This window comes from Hyperolius riggenbachi, chromosome 8, assembly GCF_040937935.1.
Source record: "Hyperolius riggenbachi isolate aHypRig1 chromosome 8, aHypRig1.pri, whole genome shotgun sequence".
Taxonomy (NCBI): Eukaryota; Metazoa; Chordata; class Amphibia; order Anura; family Hyperoliidae; genus Hyperolius; species Hyperolius riggenbachi.
Window position 1 is genome coordinate 130,932,173 of NC_090653.1, and position 11,191 is coordinate 130,943,363.

The 11,191-nt window shown below is 46.0% G+C and overlaps 1 protein-coding gene across 1 annotated transcript in view; it reads left to right on the forward strand.

Annotated features, from left to right (window-relative positions):
• Window positions 1-10,328, forward strand: part of LHFPL1 (LHFPL tetraspan subfamily member 1) — a 72,393-nt gene extending 62,065 nt beyond the window's left edge. The window contains exons 3-4 of the mRNA XM_068249596.1: window positions 2,960-3,058; window positions 8,418-10,328. Coding sequence (XP_068105697.1) covers window positions 2,960-3,058; window positions 8,418-8,536 — 218 coding nt within the window. The 3' untranslated portion in view covers window positions 8,537-10,328. The remainder of the gene's footprint in view (window positions 1-2,959; window positions 3,059-8,417) is intronic.
• The last annotated feature ends 863 nt before the right edge of the window (window positions 10,329-11,191 follow it).

Here is an 11,191-nt window from a genome sequence, read left to right on the forward strand (position 1 = left end):
GACACTACTGATGCATGATAGATCAGCAAGATGCCAGGCAATTGGCATTGTTTAAAATGAAATAAATATGGCAGCCTTCATATCCCTCTTGCTTCAGGTATGTTTTAACCCCCTTGGCGGTATGAAAAATACCGCCAGGGGGCAGCGCAGCAGTTTTTTTTTAATTTTTTTTTTTTTAAATCATGTAGCGAGCCGAGGGCTCGCTACATGATAGCCGCTGCTCAGCGGCATCCCCCCAGCCCCGCCGATCGCCTCCGGCGATAGGCGATCAGGAAATCCCGTTCAAAGAACGGGATTTCCTGGAGGGCTTCCCCCGTCGCCATGGCGACGGGGCGGAATGACGTCACCGACGTCAGCGACGTCGGGACGTCATTGGGAGACCCGATCCACCCCTTGGCGCTGCCTGGCACTGATTGGCCAGGCAGCGCAGGGGTCTGGGAGTCTGGGAGGGGGGGGGAGGGCGCGCGCCGCACCGGATAGCGGCGATCGGGGTGCTGGCGCAGCTAGCAAAGTGCTAGCTGCGTCCAGCAAAAAAAAATTATGTAAATCGGCCCAGCAGGGCCTGAGCGGCACCCTCCGGCGGCTTACCCCGTGTCACACACGGGGTTACCGCTAAGGAGGTTAATGCAGCCACACTAAACTGAGGGATTGCACACTGCAATCCATTGGCTTGGTAAATCAGCCTCACTGTGGCTGTGTCATTGGGCCAGAATACAAATAAAGCATTCTTAATTTAAATTGAAATCTGAAGTTTTTTTTTGTACTTGGCTGGTGATACAATTTTACAGTAAAACAACTGTAGCATTGCAACTGTGTGGTGGAATATTTTGGAAGAAGTGAAGGAACATCCTTCACATCAGCATCTGGGACCTTACCACTGAAGAGAATTTACAAGTCATAAGCTGCCCCTTCTGATTTGTTTTTAAAAGGCAAGCCCTGAGAGACTAATCATCAATCTTCATTTATTACAAATCAGTGATCTGGATCAAGTGTACAACCACTAACATGTAGGCTTGACCTTCATATTTGATCGTTTTCAGCGCTTCACTAAGCAGTAAGCACTGAAGCAAGGACTATGGTTTTATGTATTTAGATAGCACTGACATCTTCTGGAGGGCTTCACAGAGTACACATAACAAATTGTGTCACTAACTGTCCCTCGGGGGCTCACAATCTATCATTACTATAGTCATAGTTCAGTGAGCCATTTAACTTACCAGCATGTCTTTAGGATGTGGGAAGAAACCAGATTGGCCAGAGAAAACTCACACAAACATGAGGAGAAATACAAACATACAGAAAGTGTCCTGGGCAAGGTATGAACCAGGATCCACGATGAGAGTGCTATCCACTCCACTACTCTACTGCCCTGGTGCTTGCATCTGTAACAAAAATTAAATAAAATAAAACAGTGTATAGGGCGCTCAACAAAATAAAATCATTAGCATCTGCATAAAACACTTCACGCAGTGTCCTTTCAGTTTAACAGGCAATAAAAAAGTCCTCATAAGCTTCCCTCAGTGCTGATGGCCCTTGAGGTATATTATCTTTCCTGTGCAGCTCCTTCAACAATAGTACAAATTTACGCTAACCAGATAATATGGCTGTCCAGTTTAGGATCAGCAACATGCTCCTCTGGCCTTGCCAGTTCACAGATATGCCACATGTGTTCCACCTCTAATCTTCATGGCTCCATACATGTAACAACAAAGAACAACGCAATAGTGCAACACTGTATGGCTTTTCCAAGCTTCCACAACACCACCAGTGCTCCTTGGCAAAACTCAAGCACCCAGTGTTCCACCACCGAGCTAAAAACTTAAGCCTCTCACCAGATATGCTGGCCGACCCAGCACAGATCAGCAATCAGCGCTTGAAAGTGTGTTATGATCATTTCCTCCAATATAGGATTTCCTAAGACTCTAACAGACTGGATATAGTGTAACTCCCTTTTTATTTAAAACATTAAAAAAGTAGTGCACTTACAAATTTCCAATTTAAAATGCGCATATCAAATCAAGTTGTCCCAGGCTCATCTAGCGTCTGCTTCACTCCTTTGGCTCCGCCCTACTAGTTTCGTCGATATGACTCATCAGGAGCCCCTGATGAGTCATATCGACGATATGCACATTGGTGCATTGTGGTTTACTGTAGGGAGCCGCTGATGGATCTGGTCCGACATGTTGATCCCCTCCAGCTCCAGCAACATATAGTGCCACGTAATAATGGAATTACACTGGCGCATGTGCAAAGGGGCGGAGCTATGGTGTGAGTCGACCCCTCCCCCTGATGCCAGGTCGCCTCCTCACTCTACAGTGAGAAGGCACAGACCCTTCTGGATCACCGCTGCTGCATTTTCACGATCACCCACTGTCCCCACAGCAAACCGGAAACAAATAAGTCCTTGTGGCGATGTGGGTGATTGCAAAATAGGATTGGATTGGGTTAACGTGATCAGATGTAGGGCTCATTCACACTATGTGCTGTGCTGTCAGTTTTGACGCAACGCACATTGTGCACGATGCATATGGCAACATGAAAGTCCATGGACTTTCATGTTACCATTCACACTACAGGTGTGCGTTCCCATGCGTTACGATGTGGGCACGACGCACACATTACCAGATAAGTACAGCTGCTGACTTCTGTGCTTAGCGCACCCCGACGTGCATTCCGTGTGCGTTGACCGGGCGATAGCAACGTATGCACGGAATCGTGTTTGTGTATGCGTTGTGTAGTGTTAATGAGCCCTTAATCTTTCCCAACATATGCACCTCTCATTTTAGCACTTTTTTGCAGTATTTATATCGTTGTGAGATGTTTGCATATTTCCAGGCAGTACACGTACTGATAAAAGCATTGTTCCTGTGTGTAGCCGTGTAATTGGTTGTAATGAACATGGTAGATTACTGTGTGAATCATGCTGCATAAACAAGCATGCCCATTTTTGTCTCTGCAGGACTCCTCATTAGCTCTGGATGTGCCCTGTATCCATTGGGCTGGAACAGTCCTGAAATCCAGCAGGCGTGTGGCAATGTATCCAGTCAGTTCCAATTAGGTAACTAGTGACTCACGATCACCAATCTTGGCCTGTGAGAATGTGTATGAGAGCCACTAGCTGTGAGTCGGTGTAAAACTCATTATAACCGTGAGGAATTGAAATCAATACAGCAGGCTTTCCATTAGTGCAACACTAGATACACATTATAGTTACATTACTTTCATGGCTGCTTAACTCATTCATGGTGGAAAACACGTAAGACTTCTTAAGTAAAGCAGTGGATGAAGCAATAGGATGTGCAAAGTGCAGTAACATACTGGCCTCAATCTACACAGAGGCAACAAAGGCGATGGACTTGGGTGCCAGGTAACCATCTTTGCTTGGACAGGCTGTTTTTTTTCCTCTCAGACACATCCCTGTTTGTGGAATTATTCCCGTGGTCAGCGCACAGGATGCACGCTGACACTGCGGAAATCCTCCAAAAGCGTATAATCTGAGAGAACCCAACAATGATGCTATGCACCTGTAGAGGGGAATTCCTGCCGGCAGATGGAGCTGTGGAGTGCAGAGGAACAGATCCTCTTCACAGCCACGGATGCCAGATAGGAATTGTACGAGGGGAAGTGATGCAGGGCAAGATAGCCCCTAAAGAGAGAGAGCACAGAGACAGGGTGTATGTGTGTCCACAAATCTAGTCGCCAGAGCGACGATGAACACACAACCGTGAAGACCAGGTGGGAAAGCAATCGCAGGAGATGGCGATTGCTAACAGCGACACAAGACTAAATAAGCACAGAGAAGGAATGTATGTATGTCCACCAATCTAGCCGCTAACCAGTGACGGCGAACACACAACAGTGGAAACCAAGTGAGAACGTAATCGCAAGAGATGTGATTGCCAATGAGAATGAGCACAGGAACAGAATGTATGTGTGTGCACCAATCTAGTTGCCAACCAGTGACAGTGAACACACAACAGCAGAGACAAAGTAGGAACGCAATTGCAAGAGTGGCGATTGCCAATAGTGACACAAGACAGAGTAAAGGTTAAACACAGGAGCAGAGAGAAAGACACAGCATATCATACAATGAGAATGTCAAATAATAAACGCAATACCTAAACGCGGTCACCACGCGTTAGGCGCAACAGCGACAAGCGCGTTTACGGCACGGTCTACGCACGTGAAGCGCAACAGAGACAAGCACGCCACCCTGACTAACGAATGAACACAAATGAACAAATAACAGGAACGCTTGCTAAACGGCTGCCTTACCGCAGACAACCGCAAGCGTTTGCTCCAGACAGACAGACAAACGGAAAACAGGTATAGGTCAGATAAGATCCACCGCTCTTCCGCCAGGGTACAGGGATAGGACAGGAAGGATCCACTACTCTTTCCGCCAGAGCGAGTGTAAACCAAGTAGAGAAACAAGGCTAGCAGGATCCACTGCTCTTTTCCACCAGAGCAAGTGTGATCCAAGAACAGACACGGAACTAGTTGGATCCACTGCTCTTTTCCACCAGAGCAAGTGTGATCCCAGTATAGAAACAGAGCTAGCAAGATCCAATGCTCTTTTCCACCAGAGCAAGTGTGATTCAAGTACAGAAACAGAGTTAGCAGGATCCACTGCTCTTTTCCACCAGAGCAAGTGGGATCCGAGTACAGGAATAGGCCTAGCAGGATCCACTGCTCTTTCCGCCAGAGCAAGTGCGATCCACATGGCAAGACAGACAGAAGGAGTAACCAGTAGCAACCGCAGCTACGGTAAAACTCCAAGACATAATCTAGAAAGATCCACTGCCACTACTGCTAGGGCAAGTGCGATCCAGGTACTGGACCAAACGATTCACCATCGCCAACCGCTGGCGACAGTGCAATCGCAAGGGCAAGACAAGACAGGCAATACAGATAATACAACCTAACTGCACTAATGGGATGCCTAGTGCAGTCCCCAGGAATACTCTAAGATAATCTTAGCAAACAATAGCAAGGCTGACACTCCAGGAGTGTATTAACAAACCATCATGACCAGCAAAGGATTGTGGAATCACATGGCATTTATGCTGCAAGCCTTCAAAGGAGGCGGCTAGGCAATTTGCATGACAAATGTATGCAAATTCCTCAGCAGCAGAGCAGGTCTGAAACTTGCAAAGTGAAGACAGGTCTCTCTTCCAGAGACCTGCAGCCCACAGACTTGAGGAATGGTCAAACAGCTGTCTGCCTGTGCAGCCAGCTGAGCGGATCATTACATCTATCTTTTGGCATTACATAATTTTGTACTGGCCAGACAGCGACTCCGCATTATGCAGTATTTCCCCCAGCTGTGCTTCTTTACTATGTGGAGTATGAATAGTAGTGGTGGAATGGAGGTGTAAAGAAGGAGACAGAGGGTGTGGATAAGGCCATAAATCAGTGGTCTGGTCATTTTGAGTTTTGGCTGGCCAAAGTCCAATAAATTAAGAATGTTTGCATTTTGGCCCTATCACTCGACTACTTCGCCTATTTGCCAACAGGAAAAAACATATAATGATTTTCTATGGGGCCACTGTGTTTTCAGGATGCACCTGCAATTCTGCAAAGAGTTGAAAAAAATATAAAACCTGCACTACTTTTCCACACAGCGTATGCGTTTCCTCAATTTAATCTCTGGCTACTGTAAAAAAACACATGTGTTAAAGCTAATGGGAAGTAGAAATAAAAACCCCATATACTCACCTAAGGAGAGGGAAGGCTCTAGGTCTTATAGAGCCTCCCTGTTCCTCTATTGATCCACTCGTCCCATCTCTAATTCCTCTGTTTTAACCCCCCACCGTAGGAGGCTTCGGAAGTCTTTAGGAGCCCAAGTGCTCCCAAAGACGGGCAGCTCTGTACTGCACATGAGTGAGTGCGCAAGAAATTGTGCGAGTGCAACAGGCACAGTACGGAGCCGCCTGTCTTCGGGAGCAATGGGACTCCCGAAGACTTACAAAGCCTCCTGCCTATATTCCCGACAAGGTACCGACAAGACAGAAGCTGTCACTTCCATGGCTAACAATTAACTTTTTCAGGCAGCAAAATACAACAAGTAAACCAGCCTGGTCATTTATATGTTTTGCACTCTACGTACACATGCTTATCTCCTCATGTCACACGTCACCTCGGGTGCACTTTAATATGTGGCCATCTTTACTGTCCTTCAGTGGGGGTCACTTTGCAATGTCTCTCTAGGATTCAAACAGGATGCTGCAAGGCAAGAGTGTTGCCCAGTGGGGGCACAGATAGTAATAGAAAAAAAATACAACTTTTTTTTTCTCCACTTGTAATGGTTTTGCCCAGAATGCTATTTTAACCCCCCCCCCCCCCCCCCCCCACACACACACACACAATAAACATGGTATTGTGATGTTGTTATTAAGAAAAGACACCATGCGTATTGTTTGTAACATTTTACATTCCAGCATACTTGCTCTGTAAATGATGTATGAAATGACAATTTCACAACTGGTTATAAATATCTCGGGATTATGAAATGGGGAAAAAAATGAAACGGTTTCTCAGACCATGGAATGATGCAGAGCAGATACTATGAATACTATAATATATATAAGAATCAAATTGGAATGGCAGCTTGGGTAAAGCAAAAGGCAATTACACAACATTAAAAATTAATTCTAGCATTTACCACAAGAGTACATTATTCCTGTCCCCGGTAAGACATTAAACCTCATCTGCATAATTACTTAGGTGGCGGGAACACTCTGGACATAACTGATGGTCCCCTTAGGGCTGGTGCATTAATGTAATTTCAGGTTCAGACTGTTCTTGGTCATGCCCCACTCCCTAGGTTACATGTAAAATGAGGGTTCAAATGTTAACTCATTCAGAATCCAACAAATCATTCAAACCTGTGTCTATTTAAAAGATTGGATTAGTGTTTTGTAACTGAGGTTTAGAGAGCCGACTCAATGTGTTTCGTGAACTTTAGTATAAGTGTTGTTCACTTCTTCAAGAGTGATCCTGGATTAACAGGTTCTTAGACCAAACTTGTTTCATCAGTACAACTTAGTTCAGTATATTAGGGAAAATTCCACATTTAAATCATAGGAAAAAATGTAATAGCAACATATCTGCTGGGCGTCATCACAAAGAGCTCCCGTGGAATGGCAGCAGGTGTGTACCATGGCGTGTGTGCCTATACTGGTAGTTACTTATATGGGATCTGTTTAGAAAACCAAAATTGGATCAGATGAATCCAAAATAAAACTCAATTTGTAATTTTCTTTCTGCAATATTACCAATTTACTGTAAGAGGAGAGGGGGCTTTCAGTGTCTTGATATATTGTACATAGCCAAAAACAAATTCAATAAGGGTACTCATATACTGTATACAGTGAATAGCCCATCCTAAATAGATTTATGTGCAGTCAGAAACAGCAATAAATTAGACTACATGTTTATTTTTTTATTTATTTTTTTACATATCTTTTTTTCCTCAAAAAGTATAGATAAACAAATAGTGGCATATAGTATTACATTGGTAAAAGCAATGGGTACAAGTGTGTGCAGATTCGAAAATCAGAAAACCTGCTCTATATACTTGCTCCAGGGGAGAGGTTCATAAAGAATCAGGATAAGTATTATAGCCAGGAACCTAGCACTTGTGAAGGCAGTAAGGTTGGCAGCCCGTAGTTGTAAAGTAAGCTGAACTTTATTTATATGCAAACTAGAAAACTAGGCTGTTGCCTAGGGTGCCCCAAGTTGGATGAAGAACCAAAGAACCATGCTGAGCACACTGTTTTCTATGGGACTCTTGTACACAACTGCTGTTGCATGATGGTTAGGGAACAGTGCTGCTAATATTGGGCAGAAGCTTCATAGGACAAGCCAAAACAACTAGGCAGCCCAATAACGTAGAACTTAAAAGGGCAAAACAATTGTTAGAATAAAGTATAAATAGTTTTCATTCAATGCCTTGTGCAATGATAGCTTTTGGAGTCTCATTTAGGTTGAGATTTTTTTTTCCAATGGAAACTTATACAACATTATTTGTGAGGAAGGGAGTGACAATGTGGTTGATGCACGAAAGTCTGGTAATATTGCCGTGCACAGACAGCCCTGCACAGACATCGACTAGCGCCACCATTGCTATAGTAGCATGCATTACTAACTAGCATTACTGTTAGTAACGCGTTACCTTAGCAATGGTCATGCCAGTCAAATACCGCGGGTTTCACTTAAAACGTAGCTCATGGTACAGTGTCCGCAGTAAGGGTAAAATTGCCATGTGATGTCTGTGCACGGCAATATTACCACAATTTTGTGCATCAGGCCTAATGGGGATTTCATAGGGCAGCAAAATGGCCATGATAGGGCCCATATAAAGAATTCAGTATAAAAGTAATATAGTAATATATTTGTTCTGTCCTGTGTTCCAGGTACTTGCAAGCTAGGCTGGGCGTATTATTGCACAGGAAGTGGGGCAGCAGTCACCATGCTCATCTGTACTTGGCTATCCTGCTTTGCTGGAAAGAAGAGCAAGCCATCTCCTTATTAACAGTCAAACGAATAACGGACATTTCCCATACAGTGTGACAATTCATTATGGCTATTTAGCATCCTCTATAATAAAACCAAACTGTCTCTGCGTCCCATCCCTGCACTTCCTGTTTGTGTGTGTATGTGTCCCGTGTTTTGCGCTACTGCGCATGTGCAGGGAGGGACACAGAAACTGAGGAGAGCTGAGGGAGGACGGCCAGGCGGCGTGCGCGCATGGTGGGTGCGCTGCGGCCCTGGGAGAGTGTGAGGGAGGGAAGGGAGTAGAGGAGAGGGGAGGGGATTCGACACAGACCTGGAGCCCGTTTTGAAACGGGCTTAGGTCTACTAGTCCTCTATAAGTTACATCTTAGCTAATATGAACTATGCATTGACAATGTTAACAAAATGCAGCTGAATAGAATGTGATGCTTACCGTATATATCAACAACTGTCTGTGTCAGGGGTAGGGAACCTATATGGCTCGGGAGCCAGATGTGGCTCTTTTGATGGCTACATCTGGCTCACATACAAATCAATAGGGGTTGATTCACTAAGCTATACTGCTCAAGCAGCGCAGCTTAGTGTGGCAGCACAAGTAACATTTTCAAAGTAGGCACACTAGTGCTGTAGCATGCACTACTAACTTACTCGCGCTACCTCCAAAATGAACAGCTGCTTCATTTGTCCTACTCTGGGCCCTGTCAGGTCCAATGACTTTGTAGGACGAGATTCTCACACTTTGATTGGCCCAATAGACTGCCTGTCACTTGACAGGCAGCCTATTGGGCAAAAGTGTGGGGATCTCGTCCTACAAAGTGAATCAACTCCCAAGTCAGCTAGCTAATGGTACAAGCTATTAGTCTATATTTCTCTTGTCTGTCTCTCAGGGAAATTGCTGATGTTGCTGAAACCCAAGAGAAGCTGAAGACGTATCTGACACTTCCGCTGCCCGGCGGATCAACTGTATACACATTACCATGGCAACAGGGACGTGAGCCCTACTGTTCCAGTTTGAAACATCTTGTATGGCTCTCACGGAATTACATTTCAAAATATGCAGTGTTTATGGCTCTCTCAGCCAAAAGGTTCCTGACCCCTGGTCTGTGTCATTCCACAAAATACCAGTGAGATTCATTCTAATATGTTGCTGTTGGACAATCACGACAGTTCATATTTTAGATACTGTGATAAACCAAGGATTTTGTGGACCTGGCATTGTGCGTGTTACTACTAGCAACAGAACAAGGAATGTTTACACAGCTACAGAAATTCTCAGCATGCTGTTACTGTTCTGCCTAAGCTGCTATGTAAATCAGAACTTGTAAGCAATGATCATTGTTGGGCTAGTTGGCAGTATTAGCTAGAGCTGAGTGCAGACGTAAGATAGGATTTACTAAGGAATGCAAAAATGTGAAAAACAGAAGTGAGAGGGATATGGAGGACACCATATTTATTTCCTTTTAAAGAATGCACATTACCTGGATGTCCTGCCGATCTTCTGCCTCTGATACTTTTAGCCATAGAACAAAAACAAGCATGCAGATCAGATGTTTGAATTAAAGGACACATGAAGTGAGAGAGATATGGAGGCTGCCATATTTATTTCCTCTAAAGCAATACCAGTTGCCTGGCTGTCCTGCTGATCCTTTCTCTAATACTTTTAGTCACAGACCCTGAACAAGCATTAGTGATGGGCGAACACCTGGATGTTCGGGTTCGGGAAAGTTCGCCGAACATGGCCGAGATGTTCGGCATGTTCGGGCCGAACCCCGAACTTTCCGAACATCCAGCTTTTGGGGGCCCTATGGGGTCGCAGGCATAAGGGGGGAGCATGCCCCGATCGCGGGGGGGGTCGGAAATTCCCCCCACCCCCTCCGCTAGCGCTCCCCCCTCTGCCCGCTTCCCCATAACAAAGTTTCAAGAAGTACCTGCTGTGTCCGGTGGTAGTGTGGGTGGCTGGCAGTGGGCGGCACTATGCAGTGACTGAATGAGGAGGAGGAGTCCGGAGAGTGACGCGTTGAGGGAGGCCGGGCAGCGGGCGGTTCACTGCTGAACCGCCCGCTGCCCGGCCTCCCTCAACGCGTCACTCTCCGGACTCCTCCTCCTCATTCAGTCACTGCATAGTGCCGCCCACTACCAGCCACCCACACTACCACCGGACACAGCAGGTACTTCTTGAAACTTTGTTATGGGGAAGCGGGCAGAGGGGGGAGCGCTAGCGGAGGGGGTGGGGGGAATTTCCGACCCCCCCCCCGCGATCGGGGCATGCTCCCCCCTTATGCCTGCGACCCCATAGGGGGGCCGTATTCGGCCGAACAGGGCCCTGTTCGGCCGAACAGGGGCCCTGTTCGGCCCTGTTCGGCGGCCATTAGAAGTTCGGGGCGAACCCGAACTTAAAAGGCCGAACACCATCAGGTGTTCGGCCGAACGCGAACATCACCCGAACAGGGTGATGTTCTGCAGAACCCGAACAGTGGCGAACACTGTTCGCCCAACACTAACAAGCATGCAGCAGACCAGGTGTTTCTGACATTATTGTCAGACCTGACATGATTAGGTGAATGCTTGTTTCTGATGTTATTCAAACACTACTGCATTCTAACAGACCAACAGGGCCACCAGGCAACTGGTATTGTTTAACCAGTTCACCCCCAAGGGTTTTTATCCTAACGGA